Below are 24180 nucleotides of genomic sequence, written 5' to 3' on the forward strand. Positions count from 1 at the left end.
CTGTCTTCGCCGCCATCTCTTCTTCATCGTCCGGCCGCATGGCCGATCCGCTGTACGGTTCCCATCATCGTCGTCGCTATATTAGTCAGCCAGCTAGAAAAGTTAGACGCCGACGATGGGGCTGTGTGGATGCGTCAGCAATGCGTAGCCCTATATATATGTTGCTGAGTTTATCGTTGTGCCTGTAAGTGTGAGAAATAAATAAGGTGCCCTCTTCACGTCGTATCTTGGAAGACGCTCACTATTCAAGATGCTGAAAAAATAAGAAGAGGTTTTACCCACGTGCATGCAGTCATCGACTTATGAACTTCCGACTTACAAACACCCGACTTAGGAATCCCCAATTTACGAACGATTGGTTTACGAACACCCGACTTCTGAACCAGCTTCTGTGAAATATGTTTTTTTGGCATCAACGTAAGACGCAAAGTCTTGCTTTGTAAAGTTAACCGCGGCACTATTTTGTCCAGCTGAGCGATCCTCCGCCAGATGTAATAAGTCAGCCTCGTGCTGGGAGTGGGTGTTTGTGGGGGGGAGGGGCATTAAAATATTCAGCAGATTACTGTGTTTCCGGCTTACGAACTGTTAGACTATGTTCGTAAGTTGATTACTCCAAATTGTATACACGGATTCCTTTGCTTACGAATGAATTTGGTTGCAGAAGTCTGTTCGTAAGTCGATTTGTTTGTAGGTTCAACTTTACTCCTGTCGATTCCAAATATGTTGTACGGCGTGTACACTAAATACGGGGAATGGCTTTACAAGTTGTATAATCGTCTGCAGATGTAGATGCCACCGGTTCGTCATGTTCTGTAATTGTAGATACGACTGGTTCTTCGTGTTATGCAGATGTAGATGCCACTGATTCTTCACGTTCTGCAGATGTAGATGCCACTAGTTCTTCATGTTCTGTAGATGTAGATGCCACTGGCTCTTCATGTTCTGCAGATGTAGATGCCACTGGTTCTTCACGTTCTGCAGATGTAGATGCCACTGGTTCTTCATGTTCTGCAGATGTAGATGCCACTGGTTCTTCGTGTTATGCAGATGTAGATGTCACTGGTTCTTCATGTTCTGCAGATGTAGATGCCACTGGTTCTTCGTGTTCTGCAGATGTAGATGCCACTGGTTCTTCATGTTCTGCAGATGTAGATGCCACTGGTTCTTCATGTTCTGTAGTTGTAGATGCCACTGGTTCTTCATGTTCTGTAGATGTAGATCCGACTGGTTCTTCGTGTTCTGTAGATGTAGATGCCACTGGTTCTTAATGTTCTGCAGATGTAGATGCCACTGGTTCTTCATGTTCTGTAGTTGTAGATGCCACTGGTTCTTCATGTTCTGCAGATGTAGATGCCACTGGTTCTTCATGTTCTGCAGATGTATATGCCACTGGTTCTTCATGTTCTGCAGATGTAGATGCCACTGGTTCTTCACGTTCTGCAGATGTAGATGCCACTGGTTCTTCACGTTCTGCAGATGTAGATGCCACTGGTTCTTCACGTTCTGCAGATGTAGATGCCACTGGTTCTTCACGTTCTGCAGATGTAGATGCCACTGGTTCTTCACGTTCTGCAGATGTAAATGCCACTGATTCTTCATGTTCTGTAGATGTAGATGCCACTGGTTCTTCATGTTCTGCAGATGTAGATGCCACTGGTTCTTCATGTTCTGCAGATGTAGATGCCACTGGTTCTTCATGTTCTGCAGATGTAGATGTCACTGGTTCTTCATGTTCTGCAGATGTAGATGCCACTGGTTCTTCATGTTCTGCAGATGTAGATGCCACTGGTTCTTCACGTTCTGCAGATGTAGATGCCACTGGTTCTTCACGTTCTGCAGATGTAGATGCCACTGGTTCTTCACGTTCTGCAGATGTAGATGCCACTGGTTCTTCACGTTCTGCAGATGTAGATGCCACTGATTCTTCACGTTCTGCAGATGTAGATGCCACTGGTTCTTCACGTTCTACAGATGTAGATGCCACTGGTTCTTCATGTTCTGTAGATGTAGATGCCACTGGTTCTTTACGTTCTGTAGATGTAGATGCCACTGGTTCTTCACGTTCTGCAGATGTAGATGCCACTGGTTCTTCATGTTCTACAGATGTAGATGTCACTGGTTCTTCACGTTCTGCAGATGTAGATGCCACTGGTTCTTCATGTTCTGCAGATGTAGATGTCACTGGTTCTTCACATTCTGCAGATGAAGATGCCACCACCGCCATCTATTACGCAGCGGCTGAACTTACGACTCTCGGTCCGAACAGGCAACTGGACATACGGACCAGCATCGTTCGTATCTCTGAAAGTTCGTAAGTCGAATGTTCCGTGAGTAGAGGAGTCCCCCTGCACTCTGGAGTGTTCACGCAATTCACTGCCAGGGGGCAAGCAATCCGGGCTGCTAACAGCAGGGGGCACGCGCGCGCTGCGCTCTGGGAAACACAAAACGGCGATCCCGCGTGGCACCGTCCGTACCAACAGAGGCCGGGGCGATGGGAGGGAGGTGTGTGGTGGGGGGGGGTGGTAGACTCTGCTGGAGCGCTGGGAGGGAGGTGTGTGGTGGGGGGGGGTAGACTCTGCTGGAGCGATGGGAGGGAGGTGTGTGGTGGGGGGGTAGACTCTGCTGGAGCGATGGGAGGGAGGTGTGGTGGGGGGGTAGACTCTGCTGGAGCGATGGGAGGGAGGTGTGGTGGGGGGGTAGACTCTGCTGGAGCGATGGGAGGGAGGTGTGGTGGGGGGGGGGGGTGGTGGTGGTAGACTCTGCTGGAGCGCTGGGAGGGAGGTGTGTGGTGGGGGGGTAGACTCTGCTGGAGCGCAAATTTCGTCTCTCCCACGGCGGACACCGTCTCACGGCACAGCGAGTGGGATGGCGACCGCTGCTGCTGCTGCTGCTGCCGCTGGGGGCAACTGCAAGCGAGCGAGAGCGTGTTTCAAGAATCACGCTCCGAATGTTCACTGATGGTGCGGCAGGAGGATAGAATCCGTTGAGCTGTGAAGCTCCCTACTCGATAGGGGTTTAGTTAGGGGGGGGGGGGGGTTTAGTTGGGGGGGGGGGGGCGCGAGGCAATGCCTGGGAGCGCAGAGCGCGGCACGTGACTGCACGTCGCAGCTCAGGAAGGGAGCGCGGCGAGCGGGTGGAGCTGTCCGCTGCGAGCCCCAGCGAAGACCACGCGGGGCCCTTCGTTGGGGGAGCCGGGGAGGAAGTCTCCCTCCACGGCGGAGCTGGGGAGGAAGTCTCTCTCCACGGCAGAGCTGGGGAGGAAGTCTCCCTCCATGGCGGGGCCCTTCGTTGAGGGAGCTGGGAAGGAAGTCTCCCTCCACGGCGGAGCTGGGGAGGAAGTCTCCCTCCATCGCTCAGCGAGGCCGCTTCCACGCTCGGAGCCACGCGGCACGGGATCAGAGGCGCGCGCAGAGACTCGTGGCTCCACATGAACCCTCTCACGTCACCCTCCCCCTCTCACTCCACATGAACCCTCTCACGTCACTCTCACTCCACATTAACCCTCTCACGTCACCCTCCCCCTCTCACTCCACATTAACCCTCTCACGTCACCCTCACTCCACATTAACCCTGTCCTCACTCTCCCCCCCTCACTCCACATTAACCCTCTCACGTCACTCTCCCCCTCACTCCACATTAACCCTCTCACGTCACTCTACCCCTCACTCCACATTAACCCTCTCACGTCACTCTCACTCCACATGAACCCTCTCACGTCACTCTCCCCCTCACTCCACATGAACCCTCTCACGTCACTCTCACTCCACATTAACCCTCTCACGTCACCCTCCCCCTCTCACGTCACTTAGACTCTCCCCCTCACTCCACATTAACCCCTCCCGCTCCCCCTCCTCAGTCCGCATTAATTCTCTCGCTCTCGCTTCGCTTTGACTCTCTCACTCTCACTGGAAGTGTTTTGCTCTTCCCTCTCAGCCAACCAAGACTCTCTCCTTCACGTGTCACTGAAACTCGCCTCCGGCGAGGGTCTGACGGCGAAACACCGACTCCAGAACACGCAAGGTACGATCCAACAACCACCACTACTACCACCGCCACAACCACAACAACGTGCAGCACAATCACGACCACAACAAACACGATCAAAGCCACAGCAATCGCATCGACCACGATTATTCTACCTCATGTTCTAGACTTTACCTCGTGTTCTAGACTCTGCCCATGTCCTAGACTCTGCCCGTGTCCTAGACTCTACCCGTGTCCTAGACTCTGCCCCGTGTCCTAGACTCTACCCGTGTCCTAGACTCTGCCCCGTGTCCTAGACTCTACCCATGTCCTAGACTCTGCCCGTGTCCTAGACTCTACCCGTGTCCTAGACTCTGCCCCGTGTCCTAGACTCTACCCGTGTCCTAGACTCTGCCCCGTGTCCTAGACTCTAACTCGTGTTCTAGACGCTACCCGTGTCCTAGACTCTGCCTCGTGTCCTAGACTCTACCCCGTGTCCTAGACTCTACCCCGTGTCCTAGACTCTGCCCCGTGTCCTAGACTCTACCCGTGTCCTAGACTCTGCCTCGTGTCCTAGACTCTACCCCGTGATCTAGACTCTGCCCATGTCCTAGACTCTACCCGTGTCCTAGACTCTGCCTCGTGTCCTAGACTCTGCCCCGTGTCCTAGACTCTACCCGTGTCCTAGACTTTGCCCCGTGTCCTAGACTCTACCTGTGTCCTAGACTCTGTCCCGTGTCCTAGACTCTACCCCGTGTTCTAGACTTTACCCGTGTCCTAGACTCTACCCGTGTCCTAGACTCTGCCTCGTGTCCTAGACTCTGCCCCGTGTCCTAGACTCTACCCGTGTCCTAGACTTTACCCCGTGTCCTAGACTCTACCCGTGTCCTAGACTCTACCCGTGTCCCAGACTCTACCCTTGTCCTAGATTCTACCCGTGTCCTAGACTCTACCCGTGTCCTAGACTCTGCCCCGTGTCCTAGACTCTGCCCCGTGTCCTAGACTCTGCCTCGTGTCCTAGACTCTACCCGTGTCCTAGACTCTGCCCGTGTCCTAGACTCTACCCGTGTCCTAGACTCTACCCGTGTCCTAGACTCTACCCGTGTCCTAGACTCTGCCTCGTGTCCTAGACTCTGCCCCGTGTCCTAGACTCTGCCTCGTGTCCTAGACTCTACCCCGTGATCTAGACTCTGCCCGTGTCCTAGACTCTGCCCCGTGTCCTAGACTCTACCCATGTTCTAGACGCTACTCAGTGTCCTAGACTCTGCCTCGTGTCCTAGACTCTACCCCGTGTCCTAGACTTTGCCCCGTGTCCTAGACTCTGCCCCGTGTCCTAGACTCTGCCTCATGTCCTAGACTCTACCCATGTCCTAGACTCTACCCCGTGTCCTAGACTCTACCCATGTCCTAGACTCTACCCCGTGTCCTAGACTCTGTCCCGTGTCCTAGACTCTACCCCGTGTTCTAGACTCTACCCGTGTCCTAGACTCTGCCCGGTGTCGTAGACTCTACCTCGTGTCCTAGACTCTGCCCGTGTCCTAGACTCTACCCGTGTCCTAGACTCTACCCGTGTCCTAGACTCTACCCGTGTCCTAGACTCTGCCGTGTCCTAGACTCTGCCTCGTGTCCTAGACTCTGCCCCGTGTCCTAGACTCTGACTCGTGTCCTAGACTCTACCCCGTGATCTAGACTCTGCCCGTGTCCTAGACTCTGCCCCGTGTCCTAGACTCTACCCATGTTCTAGACTCTACTCAGTGTCCTAGACTCTGCCTCGTGTCCTAGACTCTGCCCCGTGTCCTAGACTCTGCCCCGTGTCCTAGACTCTGCCTCATGTCCTAGACTCTACCCATGTCCTAGACTCTACCCCGTGTCCTAGACTCTACCCATGTCCTAGACTCTACCCCGTGTCCTAGACTCTACCCGTGTCTTAGACTCTGCCTCGTGTTCTAGACTCTACCCGTGTCCTAGACTCTGCCCGGTGTCGTAGACTCTACCTCGTGTCCTAGACTCTACCTCGTGTTCTAGACTCTACCCGTGTCCTAGACTCTACCCGTGTCCTAGACTCTACCCCGTGATCTAGACTCTGCCCGTGTCCTAGACTCTGTCCCGTGTCCTAGACTCTACCTCGTGTTCTAGACTCTACCCGTGTCCTAGACTCTACCCGTGTCCTAGACTTTACCCCGTGTCCTAGACTCTACCCGTGTCCTAGACTATACCCCGTGTCCTAGACTCTACCCCGTGTCCTAGACTCTACCTCGTGTCCTAGACTCTACCCGTGTCCTAGACTCTACCCGTGTCCTAGACTCTACCCCGTGTCCTAGACTCTGCCCCGTGTCCTAGACTCTGCCCGTGTCCTAAACTATACCCCGTGTTTTAAACTCTACCCGTGTCCTAGACTCTGCCCCGTGTCCTTAACCCTACTACGTGTTCTAAACTATACCCCGTGTTTTAAACTCTACCCCGTGATCTAGACACTACCCTGTGCTCATCACGGCGTCGATCGCGATGGGCCCAATCTCCGCTTTGGCCCTCCTCGCCCTCACCGCTGCGCTGCCCCAGGACCCCGCGACCCCGGGGTGCCACCTTTACCGTGAGTCGCCAGCATCGGGTGGAGCCGCCGCTGGGTGGAGGCTCCCGCCGTTATGGCTCCCGCGGGAGGGGGTAGCTGGGTGGGGGGAGGGGCCCGCAGAGCCCTGTGTAGGAGCTCGTCTAGCGGGCAAGGCGCTGAGAAGTGGCTCAGGGAATCGACGACTCCTGACACTGCTTCGTGGGCTATGCAACATCCGACTGTGGGCTCCCCCACCTGTTTCTTCCGACTCACTTTTAACTTAAATAGCTACGGTGCTGTTTTTTGTTTAACCCCGTATACAATATTAATGATTCGCCTATCACTCTACTATACGTATATGTCTTTTTTGGTTCTTTCGGTAAAGTCACGTAGAATGAGAATAAAATAATATTGTGTTATATTATTTTATTTTATTAATTTATTAATTTATTCTCATTCTACGTGACTTTACCGAAAGAACCAAAGAAGATGAATCCTTGCAGTCACGAAAGCTTTAAATCAAAATATACGTATATGATTATTATTATACATACGTAGTGTCGTCTGTGCATGCGGGTGGCGTGCATCGCGCACGCCGTCAGCCGTAGACGAGGTGGTCGCAGGAGGCAGCCCTCTGCCCTCTTCATTCGTTGCCGTTGTTGCCGAGCTCACGCCGCCGCTCGTGGCCCCCCCTCTCTCTCTCTCGCACACGACCCCGCTGCCGTGAGCCCCGTTCCCGGACAAGACCCCTGTCCGCGTCGCACCGAAGCTTTGACCACGCGATGATCGGATGACGGCGGCAGCGACGACAACGACGATGACGGCGGCTACGGGACGGGTCCTCTCCCAGAACCGGCAGCCTGGAGCCTCTCGCTCTCCGGTGCTTTTATTCCCCTCGGCGCAGCTTGGCTCCGCCATAGCCGCGCCCCCTTCTCGAACCCTCTAGAAGGTTCCAGGGGCTTCCACACGAGGTCTATTGTGACCCTTGCCCCGGTTCCTCCGCCCTGCCGGCACAACACACACCATGTATATGATCAGCGGCGTGTGCGCTTAGTGCTCACCTGCAGTTGCTGCAGCTGGTCACTACACATATACACACATATATTACTATTATTATACAATAATATGTAGGCTATAACTACATATTATTGTATGCTCTATATATAAGATACGACTCTCTCCTTTCTCCCGACTCACTTTTAACTGAAATATCCACGCGATGTTTTTTTAACCCCGTGTATATAACAATAATTTGCGAAGCTATAACTCTACTGTATATATATTATTTTGGCTGCTGCACCGTGTGTTGTGGTATAGAGCAAGACAGTCTGACAGTGTTAATACGATAAAAGATGTGAAGGCAACGATGCTCAACAATCAAGTTGTCGTGCGTCTTGCTTGCATGGCGGGCCCCATCAGTCTCGGGTCTCCTCGCAGGGGGTTGTGGATCTCCCAACTTCATTGCTGCTCTCTTGACGCCATCGACAGACGCGCCAATGGTTCTCTTGGTCCACGGTAGAGCGCAGGCGATTTTTTTTAATGAATCCAAAATATAAATTGGTATTTGTTTACCTGTTGTCTCTGGGGGACCTCATTGTGGCCGACTGGACCCCTGTGGGTCGCATCACGCTGTCACGTACACCCCCCACCCTCCCCTGAAGGGAGGGGTGGGGAAGGAGTGTCCTGGACATCACTCAGAGAAGCAACGAGGTGCTCCCCCCCCCCCTCACGCTGGGGGCGGTGGCGGAGTTACAGGGTCGGGGCCTTGCTGAGAAGGTGGCAAGGAGATGGAGGCGCACCAATGGATTCTTGAAAATGCGCACGTGGGAAAATTTTGAGTTGTCACCCTCCCTCCTCCCGTCCCCCCAATACGTATGCGACGTGGGTTGGCTTTGCCTTCCGCGAGAAGGCAAAATCCTCGCGGTGGAAATTTTCCAAACCTCCCCGTGGAACGGGGCCCTGCTGAATGTTTTTTTTTTATAATTTCCAAGACTTAGTGAGGCTTTCCCAAGGCTAATAGGCGCTCTGTGAGTATTGCAAAATTCACGGAGCACTATTTCTTAAAATCTTCTTCCTGGCTATGCCACTTTGTTGGGAAGTGTACAATAGTTGTCCTGTGGATAAAGTCGACCTCACCATAGGAATGTGGAATGTCCACCCCCTGGCTCGGGGCTGTAAACGTGGCGATGTGCACCGCTCATTCGAGTCGGAACTTCACTTCAACTCAATTATTTGGACGAAGAGTGCCCCTCTCACGCAGCACCGTCGGTCAGGAGGATTGTTTGACCATACTTCACCACGCTGGTCAGTGCGGGTTGGTGAAAACCCCATTGTATATTCTTGGTTCATTCGGTAAAGTCACCACGTAGAAGGGAAACAATAAAATAATAAAAATATAAAACAATGAAATTATCACGACGTTTCGACTGCAACACAAGCAGTCATCATCAGGTGATCACCTGATGATGATTGCTTGTGTTGCAATCATCATCACCTGATGATGATTGCTTGTGTTGCAGTCGAAACGTCGTGATAATTTTATCGTTTTATATTTTTATTATTTTATTGTTTCCCTTCTACGTGATTTCACCGAAAGAACCAAGAATATGAATCCCTGCAGTCACGAAAGCTTTAAATCAAAATTTAACCCCATTGTATGTTAACCTACCCCGTGGCGATGAGACAAATCGCATTGTGAGCCAGGTGTAAGGAGTCCCACGTGCTATGAGAGTCTGTGGGTCTATGTGAGTCTATAGACTGGTGCCAGCTGTCCCGTGTGCTATGAGAGTCTGTGGGTCTATGTGAGTCTATAGACTGGTGCCAGCTGTCCCGTGTGCTATGAGAGTCTGTGGGTCTATAAGAGTCTCTAGACTGGTGCCAGCTGTTCCGTGTGCTATGAGAGTCTGTGGGTCTATGTGAGTCTATAGGCTGGTGCCAGCTGTCCCGTGTGCTATGAGAGTTTGTGGGTCTATGTGAGTCTATAGACTGGTGCCAGCTGTCCCGCGTGCTATGAGTGTTTGTGGGTCTATGTGAGTCTATAGACTGGTGCCAGCTGTCCCGCGTGCTATGAGAGTCTGTGGGTCTATGTGAGACTCTAGACTGGTGCCAGCTGTCCCGTGTGCTATGAGAGTCTGTGGGTCTATGTGAGTCTCTAGACTGGTGCCAGCTGTCCCGTGTGCTATGAGAGTCTGTGGGTCTATGTGAGTCTCTAGACTGGTGCCAGCTGTCCCGTGTGCTATGAGAGTCTGTGGGTCTATAAGAGTCTCTAGACTGGTGCCAGCTGTCCCGTGTGCTATGAGAGTCTGTGGGTCTATGAGAGTCTCTAGACTGGTGCTAGCTGTCCCGTGTGCTATGAGAGTCTGTGGGTCTATGTGAGTCTCTAGACTGGTGCCAGCTGTCCCGTGTGCTATGAGAGTCTGTGGGTCTATGCGAGTCTTTAGACTGGTGCCAGCTGTCCCGTGTGCTATGAGAGTCTGGGGGTCTATGAGAGTCTCTAGACTGGTGCCAGCTGTCCCGTGTGCTATGAGAGTCTGTGGGTCTATGTGAGTCTATAGACTGGTGCCAGCTGTCCCGTGTGCTATGAGAGTCTGTGGGTCTATGAGAGTCTCTAGACTGGTGCCAGCTGTCCCGTGTGCTATGAGAGTCTGTGGGTCTATGAGAGTCTCTAGACTGGTGCCAGCTGTCCCGTGTGCTATGAGAGTCTGTGGGTTTATGTGAGTCTCTAGACTGGTGCCAGCTGTCCCATGTGCTATGAGAGACTGTGGGTCTATGAGAGTCTCTAGACTGGTGCCAGCTGTCCCGTGTGCTATGAGAGTCTGTGGGTCTATGTGAGTCTCTAGACTGGTGCCAGCTGTCCCGTGTGCTATGAGAGACTGTGGGTCTATGAGAGTCTCTAGACTGGTGCCAGCTGTCCCGTGTGCTATGAGAGTCTGTGGGTCTATGAGAGTCTCTAGACTGGTGCCAGCTGTCCCGTGTGCTATGAGAGTCTGTGGGTCTATGTGAGTCTATAGACTGGTGCCAGCTGTCCCGTGTGCTATGAGAGTCTGTGGGTCTATGAGAGTCTCTAGACTGGTGCCAGCTGTCCCGTGTGCTATGAGAGTCTGTGGGTCTATGTGAGTCTCTAGACTGGTGCCAGCTGTCCCATGTGCTATGAGAGACTGTGGGTCTATGAGAGTCTCTAGACTGGTGCCAGCTGTCCCGTGTGCTATGAGAGTCTGTGGGTCTATGTGAGTCTCTAGACTGGTGCCAGCTGTCCCGTGTGCTATGAGAGACTGTGGGTCTATGAGAGTCTCTAGACTGGTGCCAGCTGTCCCGTGTGCTATGAGAGTCTGTGGGTCTATGCGAGTCTCTAGACTGGTGCCAGCTGTCCCGTGTGCTATGAAAGTCTGTGGGCCTATGTGAATCTCTAGACTGGTGCCAGCTGTCCCGTGTGCTATGAGAGACTATCGGTCTATAAGAGTCTCTAGACTGGTGCCAGCTGTCCCGTGTGCTATGAGAGTCTGTGGGTCTATGTGAGTCTATAGACTGGTGCCAGCTGTCCCGTGTGCTATGAGAGTCTGTGGGTCTATGTGAGTCTATAGACTGCTGCCAGCTGTCCCGTGTGCTATGAGAGTCTGTGGGTCTATGTGAGTCTCTATACTGGTGCCAGCTGTCCCGTGTGCTATGAGAGTCTGTGGGTCTATGTGAGTCTATAGGCTGGTGCTAGCTGTCTCGTGTGCTATGAGAGTCTGTGGGTCTATGTGAGTCTATAGACTGGTGCCGGCTGTCCCGTGTGCTATGTGAGTCTGTGGGTCTATGAGAGTCTCTAGACTGGTGCCAGCTGTCCCGTGTGCTATGAGAGTCTGTGGGTCTATGTGAGTCTCTAGACTGGTGCCAGCTGTCCCGTGTGCTATGAGACTCTGTGGGTCTATGTGAGTCTCTAGACTGGTGCCAGCTGTCCCGTGTGCTATGAGAGTCTGTGGGTCTATGTGAGTCTCTAGACTGGTGCCAGCTGTCCCGTGTGCTATGAGAGTCTGTGGGTCTATGTGAGTCTCTAGACTGGTGCCAGCTGTCCCGTGTGCTATGCGAGTCTGTGGGTCTATGCGAGTCTCTAGACTGGTGCCAGCTGTCCCGTGTGCTATGAGAGTCTGTGGGTCTATGTGAGTCTCTAGACTGGTGCCAGCTGTCCCGTGTGCTATGAGAGTCTGTGGGTCTATGTGAGTCTATAGACTGGTGCCAGCTGTCCCGTGTGCTATTCGAGTCTGTGGGTCTATGTGAGTCTCTAGACTGGTGCCAGCTGTCCCGTGTGCTATGCGAGTCTGTGGGTCTATGCGAGTCTCTAGACTGGTGCCAGCTGTCCCGTGTGCTATGAGAGTCTGTGGGTCTATGTGAGTCTCTAGACTGGTGCCAGCTGTCCCGTGTGCTATGAGAGTCTGTGGGTCTATGTGAGTCTCTAGACTGGTGCCAGCTGTCCCGTGTGCTATGAGAGTCTGTGGGTCTATGTGAGTCTCTAGACTGGTGCCAGCTGTCCCGTGTGCTGTGCGAGTCTGTGGGTCTATGCGAGTCTCTAGACTGGTGCCAGCTGTCCCGTGTGCTGTGCGAGTCTGTGGGTCTATGTGAGTCTCTAGACTGGTGCCAGCTGTCCCGTGTGCTATGAGAGTCTGTGGGTCTATGTGAGTCTATAGACTGGTGCCAGCTGTCCCGTGTGCTATTCGAGTCTGTGGGTCTATGTGAGTCTCTAGACTGGTGCCAGCTGTCCCGTGTGCTATGCGAGTCTGTGGGTCTATGCGAGTCTCTAGACTGGTGCCAGCTGTCCCGTGTGCTATGAGAGTCTGTGGGTCTATGTGAGTCTCTAGACTGGTGCCAGCTGTCCCGTGTGCTATGAGAGTCTGTGGGTCTATGTGAGTCTCTAGACTGGTGCCAGCTGTCCCGTGTGCTATGAGAGTCTGTGGGTCTATGTGAGTCTCTAGACTGGTGCCAGCTGTCCCGTGTGCTGTGCGAGTCTGTGGGTCTATGCGAGTCTCTAGACTGGTGCCAGCTGTCCCGTGTGCTGTGCGAGTCTGTGGGTCTATGCGAGTCTCTAGACTGGTGCCAGCTATCCCGTGTGCTGTGCGAGTCTGTGGGTCTATGCGAGTCTCTAGACTGGTGTCAGCTATCCCGTGTGCTGTGCGAGTCTGTGGGTCTATGTGAGTCTCTAGACTGGTGCCAGCTGTCCCGTGTGCTATGAGAGTCTGTGGGTCCATGTGAGTCTCTAGACTGGTGCCAGCTGTCCCGTGTGCTATGAGAGTCTGTGGGTCCATGTGAGTCTCTAGACTGGTGCCAGCTGTCCCGTGTGCTATGAGAGTCTGTGGGTCCATGTGAGTCTCTAGACTGCTGCCCCGTGTGCTTTACCCCCCCCCCCCCCGCAGCGTTTGAAGTGGCGGCGGCGGTGGTGGCGCGTGGAGTGCGCTGGAGCTGCGTGGCGCGGCTGAGCGCCTGCGTGGGCTTCTGCGAGTCGAGCGCCTTCCCCTCGCGCTTCTCCGTGCTCCGCGCCTCCGGCTACCGCCACAACGTCACCTCGGTGGCGCAGTGCTGCACCGTGAGCCGCCTGGAGAAGGTAGCGGGGAGGGGCGCACCGCCGGCACCGCTCGGCTCCGTGGGCCACGCGACAGCTCACGCCGCTCGTGACCGCGTGCCAGCTCACCCACGTACCACGTGCCCACGTGCCCACCTACCGCGTACCACGTACCAGCTCACCCACGTACCACGTGCACACGTGCCCACCTACCGCGTACCACGTACCAGCTCACCCACGTACCACGTGCACACGTGCCCACCTACCGCGTACCACGTACCAGCTCACCCACGTACCACGTGCACACGTGCCCACCTACCGCGTACCACGTACCAGCTCACCCACGTACCACGTGCCAGCTCACCCACGTACCACGTGCACACGTGCCCACCTACCGCGTACCACGTACCAGCTCACCCACGTACCACGTGCCAGCTCACCCACGTACCACGTGCACACGTGCCCACCTACCGCGTACCACGTGCCAGCTCACCCACGTACCCACCTACCACGTACCCACGTGCCTACCTACCACGTACCACGTGCCAGCTCACCCACGTACCACGTGCCCACGTGCCCACCTACCGCGTACCACGTGCCAGCTCACCCACGTACCCACCTACCACGTACCCACGTGCCTACCTACCACGTACCACGTGCCAGCTCACCCACGTACCACGTGCACACGTGCCCACCTACCGCGTACCACGTACCAGCTCACCCACGTACCACGTGCCAGCTCACCCACGTACCACGTGCACACGTGCCCACCTACCGCGTACCACGTGCCAGCTCACCCACGTACCCACCTACCACGTACCCACGTGCCTACCTACCACGTACCACGTGCCAGCTCACCCACGTACCACGTGCCCACGTGCCCACCTACCGCGTACCACGTGCCAGCTCACCCACGTACCCACCTACCACGTACCCACGTGCCTACCTACCACGTACCACGTGCCAGCTCACCCACGTACCACGTGCCCACGTGCCCACCTACCGCGTACCACGTGCCAGCTCACCCACGTACCCACCTACCACGTACCCACGTGCCTACCTACCACGTACCACGTGCCAGCTCACCCACGTACCACGTGCCCACGTGCCCACCTACCGCGTACCACGTGCCAGCTCACCCACGTACCCACCTACCACGTACCCACGTGCCTACCTACCACGTACCACGTGCCAGCTCACCCACGTACCACGTGCCCACGTGCCCACCTACCGCGTACCGCGTACAAGCTCACCCACCTACCGCGTACCAGCTCACCCACGTACCCACCTACCACGTACCCACGTACCCACGTGCCCACATACCCACTTACCCACGTACCCACGTACCCACTTACCCGCGTACCACGTCCGGTTGGCTTGGCAGATCAGATGCGGGCACGATTGGGCGGAAAACGAAAACACGTCCATCATAGTGTGGTCTGTTTCGTGATTGTTTGGGTTTAGATCGCCTCGATATGAATGTGTCTTTTGTAAAAAAATATATGAATTCGTCGTTTACAGACGCATTTATATTTAGGCGATCCCACCAAAAAAAACTTTTGTTGTGGATAATATTGGTCGCGAAAGCCCTTCGACCACTGTTTCTGTATGTTAACCCGACGATAACACAGTGGGTGGTGATGATGATGGTGGTGGAGATGGTGGTGGTGGTGATAATGATGGTGGTGATGATGGTAATGATGGTGATCATGATGATTAAGGTGATGATAGTAATGATGTGGTGTGTATGTGATGGTGTGGTGTATGTGTTATGGTGTATATGTGATGGTGTGGTGTGTATGTGATGGTGTGTATGTGATGGTGTGGTGTGTATGTGATGATGTGTATGTGACGGTGTGTATGTGATGGTGTGTATGTCATGGTGTGTATGTGATGGTGTGTATGTGATGGTGTGTATGTGATGGTGTGTATGTGACTGTGTGTATGTGATGGTGTGTTTGTGATGGTATGTATGTGTTGGTGTGTATGTGATGGTGTGTATGTGATGGTGTGTATGTGATGGTGTGTTTGTGACGGTGTGTATGTGATGGTGTGTATGTGATGGTGTGTATGTGATGGTGTGTATGTGATGGTGTGTATATGACGGTGTGTATGTGATGGTGTGTATGTGATGGTGTGTATGTGATGGTGTGTATGTGACGGTGTGTATGTGACGGTGTGTAAGTGATGGTGTGTATGTGATGTTGTGTATGTGATGGTGTGTATGTGATGGTGTGTAAGTGATGGTGTGTATGTGACTGTGTGTATGTGTGGTGTGTATGTGATGGTGTGTTTGTGACGGTGTGTATGTGATGGTGTGTATGTGATGGTGTGTAAGTGATGGTGTGTATGTGTTGGTGTGTATATGATGGTGTGTATGTGATGGTGTGTAAGTGATGGTGTGTATGTGTTGGTGTGTATGTGACTGTGTGTATGTGATGGTGTGTAAGTGATGGTGTGTATGTGATGGTGTGTATGTGATGGTGTGTATGTGATGGTGTGTAAGTGATGGTGTGTATGTGACTGTGTGTATGTGACCGTGTGTATGTGTTGGTGTGTATGTGATGGTGTGTATGTGATGGTGCTACTCTAGGTGCGGGTGCCGTGTGGTGATGACGGGGACTGGGTGGAGGCGTTCACTGCTCGGAGCTGTCAGTGCGACACGTGTCGCCTCTCCCGCTACTGAGCAACCCGCACCACCACCTCCTCCTCCACCTCCTCCACCACCACCTTCTCCACCTCCACCTCCTCCTCCTCCACCACCACCTCCTCCACCTCCTTCTCCACGACCTTCTCCACGACCTCCTCCTCCACCACCTCCTCCTGAACAAGCTCCTCCACCACCTCCTCCTCCACGACCTCCTCCTCCACGACCTCCTCCTCCACCTCCTCCTCAACCTCCTCCTCCACCTCCTCCACCTCCTCCTCCACCTCCTCCTCCACCTCCTCCTCCACCTCCTTCTCCACGACCTCCTCCTCCACCTCCTCCACCTCCTCCTCCACGACCTCCTCCAACTCCTCCTTCTACACCTCCTCCTCCTCCTACACCTCCTCCTCCTCCACCTCCTCCTACACCTCCTCCTCCACCTCCTCCTCCTCCACCTCCTCCTCCTCCACGACCTCCTCCTCCACCTCCTCCTCCACCACCACCTCCTTCGCAAAATTGCCCACTCAGACACACACAAAGACCACAGCAACACTCATTCACCAACTCACCCACTGACTCACTCGCTCACCCACTCGCCACACTACAGCTCTCAATAACACTCACTCACCCACTCACTCATCCACTCACTCACCCACTCACTCATCCACTCACTCACCCACTCACTCATCCACTCACTCACCCACTCACTCATCCACTCACTCACCCACTCACTCACTCATCCACTCACTCACCCACTCACTCATCTACACACTCACCCAATCACTCATCCACTCACTCACTCACTCACCCACTCACTCATCCACTCACTCACTCACTCAACCACTCACTCACTCACCCAATCACTCATCCACTCACTCACTCAACCACTCACTCATCCACTCACCCACTCACTCATCCACTCACTCACTCACTCACCCACCCCACTCACCCACTCACTCACCCACTCACTCACCCACTCACTCACTCACCCAATCACTCATCCACTCACTCACTCAACCACTCACTCATCCACTCACCCACTCACTCACCCACTCACTCACTCACTCACCCACCCCACTCATCATCCACTCACTTATCCACTCACTTATCCACTCAACCACTCACCCACTCACCACACTCCAGCTCTCAATAACACTCACTCACCCACTCACTCATCCACTCACTCACCCACTCACTCATCCACTCACTCACCCACTCACTCATCCACTCACTCACCCACTCACTCATCCACTCACTCACCCACTCACTCACTCATCCACTCACTCACCCACTCACTCATCTACACACTCACCCAATCACTCATCCACTCACTCACTCACTCACCCACTCACTCATCCACTCACTCACTCACTCAACCACTCACTCACTCACTCACCCAATCACTCATCCACTCACTCACTCAACCACTCACTCATCCACTCACCCACTCACTCATCCACTCACTCACTCACTCACCCACCCCACTCACCCACTCACTCACCCACTCACTCACCCACTCACTCACTCACCCAATCACTCATCCACTCACTCACTCAACCACTCACTCATCCACTCACCCACTCACTCACCCACTCACTCACTCACTCACCCACCCCACTCATCATCCACTCACTTATCCACTCACTTATCCACTCACCCACTCACCCACTCACCACACTCCAGCTCTCAATAACACTACCCCCTCGTGTGCCTTGCCGGCCTTTATAGGCGCTCGCGAACAGCACTTGCCCCTACATTCTGTTAAGGCTATGCGGGGGATCTTTGTCTACACACACACACGTACTCACGCACACTCACACAACAACAACCGCCATTCGCCACTAAGTGGCGGTGATGTCACCACGACGCGTGTGCCAGGCTAGGTACACGTTGAGGCCTCGTGAAGTGTCGAATGCCCGCTGGCAGGAGGTCACGGGGCAGACCCAGGTGCCGCAGGTCGACTGACCGAGATGACTGGCTGATGCACCACCTGTGCCCCCTACTGTGCCAACCTGCTGTCCTTTAGCCACCCGGCGCTCCGCTCGTTGTTGTGAGCGTCGCTGCTCCGCCCTCCATTGTTGTTGGAGGGCGACTGCCTCCAACTGCCCAGCAGCGTCATTCAGGAGCCTCCTCCACAGAGGCCGATCTTGACACCGCTGGTACCGGTCATCGGCAAGTCCACTCAGCTACACGTCCTCCTGTACCACATCACGCTATCTCTTCTCTAGCCCGTGCCGCGCCCGTTTAGCCCCCTCGATCCGGCCGAACAAAAGCTGTTTCGGCATGCAGTGGCTGGGCATGCAGGCTACATGACCCAGCCAACGCAGCCTTGCCTGCCGGAGGAGCTCACCGATGGGACCTTGCCCAGATCTTTCAAGAATTTGTGAGCTCCTCACACAATCCAGCCTGGTAAAACCCAGGATGGATCGTAGGCAGGCTAGCCTAAATGTTTCTAACCGGCGAAGATGTTCCATTAGGGGGGGTCCACGTTTCGCAAGCATAGAGAAGGGAGGGGATGACTGTGGCCGAGAAGACCTGAAGCTTAGTGCGGAGCGACAGACCAGGTAGCTTCCATACAGCGTTACGCAACCGATGAAAATATGTTGCCGCTCGACTGATTCGGAGTGAAACCTCTGCTGTTAAACTGGAGCCGGTCATCAGCACACTGCCCAGGTATGGGAAACTCTCCACTCTCTCCACAACTGCCCCATCACCGATTGGGAGTTGTGGGGGTGGAGTGTCCGATGGTACAAAATACCCAGGCAGGTGCTTAGTTTTGGTGTGGCTGATGGTAAGGCCCCACCTCTTAGTGGCACGCTCCTGTCTCAGCAGCAGCGTTTCCAACTCCTCCTCTGAATGAGCAGCTATTACCAAATCATCGGCATACATCACGTGGTTGAGCAATATGGAGCCATCCTTTGACCACACCCGGGCATCGATCAGCCTCCCATTATATCTCTACCATATGGAGATTCCCCCGGTACAGCTATTGAAGGCTTCACGAACTACGTGGTCAAAATAGATGTTAAATAATGTGGGAGCCAGAGGACATGCCTGTCGCACTCCAAGGTGTACAGGGAATGGCTCTGACTCCCAGCCATGTAGTTTTACCCGGGCCCGCTCACCATCATGAAGGTCCTTAATGATCATGAGCAGAGGGTCAGGTACTCCAAAAGCACGAAGAACAACCCAGAGCCCAGGCCTACTGATGGTATCATAGGCCTTGACCAGGTCAATAAAGCAGAGATGTAGGTCTTGCTGGAATTCCCTACACCTTTGCTGTAACAGACGGACATAAAATATGGCATCTGTGCAGGACCGCCCTTTCCTGAAACCGCATTGGGGCCCCGCAAGCCTCTCCTCAGCGTGCCTGGCAAGGCGATGTTGAATAATCCTTGCCAGGACCTTTCCCGGCACACTGAAGAGTGAGATGCCCCTGTAGTTGTTACAGTCTGTGCGGTCCCCCTTCTTAAAAAGGGGGACCACCAGGGCATCCTTCCAATCCTGCGGAACCCGTCCAGTGTTCCAGACTGTTGTTATGATGTCATATAGGGCAGTGTGTGCACAAACGCCGCCCTCCCTCAGCATTTCGCTTGGGAGATCATCTCTGCCCGGTGCCTTTCCTGGTCTCAGACTCCGGATCGCCTTCAGTACTTCCTCAGCAGATGGTACCTCAGCCAGCCACTTACAGGGGGTGACTTCTTCCAATATTTGAGGCACCGCAGCCTCAGCAGGGTCATCCTCACTTTGTGCCACGATGTTTTCCTGGCTGAGGGATTTTCCCTCCCCCAGGACCTCACAGAAATGGTCAGCAAATCTGCAAACCTGTTCCTGGGGGTCGGAGATTGGGTCACCGTTTTTTCCCCTGATGGTAATAGGTGTGGTGCTGCAGATTACTTTTTTGATGGAGTTAAATAGAGATTTGTGATCGCGGGCCACTGAGGCAGACTCCATCTCCTCAGCAACCCGCGACCACCACCCATCCTTGCAGCGCCTCACGGCTCTCCGAACCTCCGAGCGAAGGCTGCGGTAAACCTCCTCATTCTCTGACGTGGGATGCTGTAGCCGATGACAGTGGGCCTGTCGCTTTTTCTCAACCATCCTGAACACCTCCTCTGTCAGCCAGGGTCTCTGGGGGGTCTGGACCGCATACCCAAAGCAGCCATTGCAGCTGCATGAGTCACAGTCCTAAACCTCGCCCATTTACCCTCTACATCAGGAGTAGTCGGGGACGATGCCAATCCCAGCCGCAAGCGATGATGAAATTCTCGCTTGCAACTTTCATCAGATAACTGAGACCAGGCCACTTTAGGTTGGAATGGGGTCCTGGGTGTAGACCCACCACCGGAGTGGAAGAATGGCAGGCGCATCTTACAGATGACTGGTCGATGGTCAGAGGGCAGATCAACTCCACGGTAGGTCCTGGTGTCAAGGACATGGGCTCGCATCCACTGGTCCGTCACTATGTAGTCCAGCAGATGTTCTTGCTTGGACCCGGCATGCATCCATGATGTTGTATGGATGCGCCGATGCCGGAACAGCGTGTTGGTAATTACAAGCCCATGGGCTCCACAAGAATCTAGCAGCCTCCTACCGTTGTTATTGAGCTGATCTGGCCCATGTCCTCCAATCACTCCAGACAAGGTGTCAGTATCATGACCAACTCGGGCATTGAAGTCACCCAACATGATGACTCTATCCCGAGGGGCCACTTTAGCCAGCACCTGTGACCGGAGGTCATAGAAGGCATCTGACTCATCGGCTTTGCCTGCATCCCTCCACGGATGTTCATTTTCGGTGGGGGCATAAGTAACCACGACCACCATTCCTCGCCTCCGGTTGATGGAAAGGCGAGCCCAAAGTAGCCTGGGACTTACAGCTTCCCACACCTCACCGACACGCTCCCACGCCCCTTTCATTCTTTTGTTCAAAAGAAGAGCCACACCCTGTTGTTTGGCAGTCTGCTGCCCCGAGTAGAGGACTGTCCGCCCCTCATGGTGGCAGGAGCCAGAGCCGGTCCACCGGACCTCCTGAATGCCACATAGATGCAGGCGGTACCGGTCCAGCTCCCGACAGAGAAGTGGCAGCCTCTCCTCCGCAGTGAGCGTTCGAACATTCCACGTGGCCACCCGTAGTGGTTTTTCGTTGTTTCTGGAGGAACCCCGAGGGTAGATATTCAATCTCCTGGCTCCGCCAATTGGGGTTTGGCCAGGAGACGTCATAGACGCCTGGCCCCCCGGGGCCCCCGGCACAAGCTTATTAGTTATATACTTAATTCGCGGTTTAGTGGTAATTAATTTAAGGTGGAGGGGTTACCAGCCCCTCGCACCCGTCCAGAGCCCCCGTTTAGCCCCTGTGGTGGACACATATGCCATGAGGGGAGGAGCCAATCACAATTGGACCTCCCCCCACATCACTGTCCACGACAGAGTTGCCCGTCCGGCACCGCGAGGAGGTAGGGGGTTGTTTTCACACACACACTCTCACACACACTCACACACACACTGCCACACACACACTGCCACACACACACTCTCACACACACACTCTCACACACACACTCTCACTCACACACTCTCACACACACACACACACACTCTTACACACACACTCTCACCCACACACTCTCACACACACACACACACTCTCCCACACACACTCTCCCACACACACTCACCCACACACTCTCACACACACACACTCTCACACACACACACTCTCACACGCACTCACACGCACTCACACACTCTCACACACTCTCACCCACACACACACACTCTCACACACTCTCACACACTCTCACACACTCTCACACACACACTCTCACTCACACACTCTCACTCACACACTCTCACTCACACACACACACACTCTTACACACACACAAAGATAAAAAGACAAAGATCCCCCATATAGCCTTAACAGACTGTAGGGGCAAGTGCTGTTAGCGAGCACCTATGAAGGCCGGAACGGTACACGAGGGGGTGGGTGGCCAGCACCACGCCCGACCGCCTTTGTCTCCCTAGTGGCAATGTTTACACACCGCACCAGGTACTCATTTGAGGCTGAGTCGACCTAGGGGAGGCCTGGGACCGGTTCAGATAATCGTCACTGGTGTTGGCCGTGAGCGGGAATCGAACCCGGGTCGCCAGGTTCATAGCGCAGCGCGCTAACCGCTACACTACTGCTCCCCACACACACTCACACTCTCACACACACTCTCGCCCACACACACACTCACTCACACACACTCACACACTCTCACACACACACTCTCACACACACACACACACTCACTCACACACTCACACACACACACACTCTCACACACACTCACTCACACACTCTCACACACACACACACTCACTCACTCTCACCCACACACACTCACACACACCCACACACTCTCACTCACACACACACTCTCACACACTCACACCCACACACACTCTCTCACACACACACTCTCACTCACACACTCTCACCCACACACACACACACTCTCTCACGCACTCTCACTCACACACTCTCACTCACACACTCACACACACTCTCACCCACACACACACTCACACACCCACACGACTAAGATCCCCGCGACACCCCCCGCATCCTCACATGGCACGCCGCTGGTGTCGAGCACGCGGCGCCGCTGCGTCAAGCCGCGCCTCTCCGCCTTTGTCTCCCCGGCGCTCGTTGTTCACCCACCGAACCGCGCGCTCATTTGAGGCCGAGTCGACCTTGACGAGGTTCCGCGTCTCGCGCCCAGTGACTCCACGCAGCGAATTCCGCGTTGGTTCACGCGCAGCGCGCGAGGGGTTCATTGCAGCTCGCGGGGCACGGGACGACGGCGAGTTGCTGAACGCGTCCTGGAGACCTCAATAAAGACACCGTCTGGACCCGTGCCGCCTGTACCCGTGCCGTCTGTACCCGTGCCGCCTGTACCCGTGCCGTCTGTACCCGTGCCCTCTGTACCCGTGCCGAGCCCCGTGCCGTCTGTACCCGTGCCGCCTGTACCCGTGCCGTCTGTACCCGTGCCGCCTGTACCCGTGCCGCCTGTACCCGTGCCCTCTGTACCCGTGCCGAGCCCCGTGCCGTCTGTACCTGTGTGTGGTGTGTGTGTGTGGTGTGTGTGTGGTGTGTGTGGTGTTTGTGTGTGTGGTGTGTGTGTGGTGTGTGTGTGCGGTGTGTGTGGTGTTTGTGTGTGGTGTGTGTGGTGTTTGTGTGGTGTGTGTGTGTGTGGTGTTTGTGTGTGGTGTGTGTGTGGTGTGTATGTGTGTGGTGTATGGTGTCTGTGGTGTGGTGTGTGGTGTGTGCGTGTGGTGGGTGGGTGGTGTGTGTGGCGTGTGTGTGGCGTGTGTGTGTTTTGTGTGTGCGTGTGGAGTGTGTGTGGTGTGTGTGGTGTGTGTGGTGTGGTGTGTGCGTGTGGTGGGTGGGTGGTGGGTGGTGTGTGTGGCGTGTGTGTGGCGTGTGTGTGTTTTGTGTGTGCGTGTGGCGTGTGTGTGGTGTGTGTGCTGTCTATGTGGTGTGTGTGTGTGTGTGGTGTTTGTGTGTTGTGTGTGTGTGGTGTGTGTGTGTTGTGTGTGTGTGTGGTGTCTGTGTGGCGTGTGTGGTGTGTGTGGCGTGTGTGTGTGTGTAGCGTGTGTGTGGTGTGTGTGTGTGTGATGTGTGTGGCGTGTGTGTGTGCGGTGTGTGTGCGGTGCGTGGTGTGTGTGTGTGTGCGATGTGGTTGTGCACACTGCTGAGTAATAATGGCGATTGATTCATTTGGTCAGAATAATTGTCCAATGATGACAATGATGCTCGATTGGCAATGAGGCGATGGGTCTCTACTACGCGTAGTGATGGATTGGTGAGGATGCTTGTGGTGCCACGGTGGCTAGGAGATGTTAACCACCTCGCCTGGTATACAGGAGATTGTGGGCTCGATCCCGACCCTGACACACCTGTTGCTGCTGTATATTTGGGGTTTGTCTCTCTCTCTCTCTCCGTGGTCGCGTGAATTTTTCTCCGGCTCCTCCGGTTTTATTTTTGCCCTACACGTTGAGAATCACGCGTTTAGAATGTTTGGCAAAAAAACATATTTTATTTCCACACATTACGACGATGACGACAAGCGACTTCGTTCAGCTATCGTTTGCGACAGCCAGGTCGCGTCTGAATTAGAGCTACTACGTAACTCAGTGAAAAGTGATGAGTAGTGACGAGTGACGAGTGAGCGATGATGATGATGGTGATGATGATGGTGATGATGGTGGTAATGAAGATGGTGATGATGATGATGGTGATGATGGTGATGGTGATGATGATGGTGATGATGATGGTGATGATGATAATGGTGATGATGATGGTGATGATGGTGGTGGTGCTGCTGGTGCTGCTGGTGGTGATGCTGGTGGTGAGATCACGTTGGTAGGAGGAGGAGGCAGGGCCTACGAGCGAATGCCACCGCTTCATGGCGGGACGCGGATGGCTGGCTGGGAGACGGGC

The 24180-nt window shown here is 54.4% G+C and overlaps 1 protein-coding gene across 1 annotated transcript; it reads left to right on the top strand.

Moving 5' to 3' along the window:
• The first annotated feature begins 3686 nt into the window (after nucleotides 1-3686).
• LOC116953955 (glycoprotein hormone alpha-2-like) lies at nucleotides 3687-16267 on the top strand. The gene is made up of 4 exons (XM_076051896.1): nucleotides 3687-4020; nucleotides 6435-6553; nucleotides 12898-13085; nucleotides 15637-16267. Exons 2-4 carry the CDS (start codon nucleotides 6469-6471, stop codon nucleotides 15727-15729), a joined length of 366 nt encoding a protein of 121 aa, XP_075908011.1. The 5' UTR covers nucleotides 3687-4020; nucleotides 6435-6468; the 3' UTR covers nucleotides 15730-16267.
• The last annotated feature ends 7913 nt before the right edge of the window (nucleotides 16268-24180 follow it).

This window comes from Petromyzon marinus, chromosome 53 (assembly GCF_048934315.1).
Source record: "Petromyzon marinus isolate PM22_M1 ecotype Great Lakes invasive population chromosome 53, UKy_Petmar_22M1.pri1.0, whole genome shotgun sequence".
NCBI classification, from domain to species: Eukaryota; Metazoa; Chordata; class Hyperoartia; order Petromyzontiformes; family Petromyzontidae; genus Petromyzon; species Petromyzon marinus.

Bases quoted from the DNA above. Each gene is read 5' to 3' on its own strand.
- LOC116953955 (XM_076051896.1), top strand. From the start codon at position 6,469: ATGGGCCCAATCTCCGCTTTGGCCCTCCTCGCCCTCACCGCTGCGCTG. The intron at 6,554-12,897 runs GTGAGTCGCCAG...CCCCCCCCGCAG, and splicing joins CCCGGGGTGCCACCTTTACC to CGTTTGAAGTGGCGGCGGCG. The intron at 13,086-15,636 runs GTAGCGGGGAGG...GTGCTACTCTAG, and splicing joins CCGTGAGCCGCCTGGAGAAG to GTGCGGGTGCCGTGTGGTGA.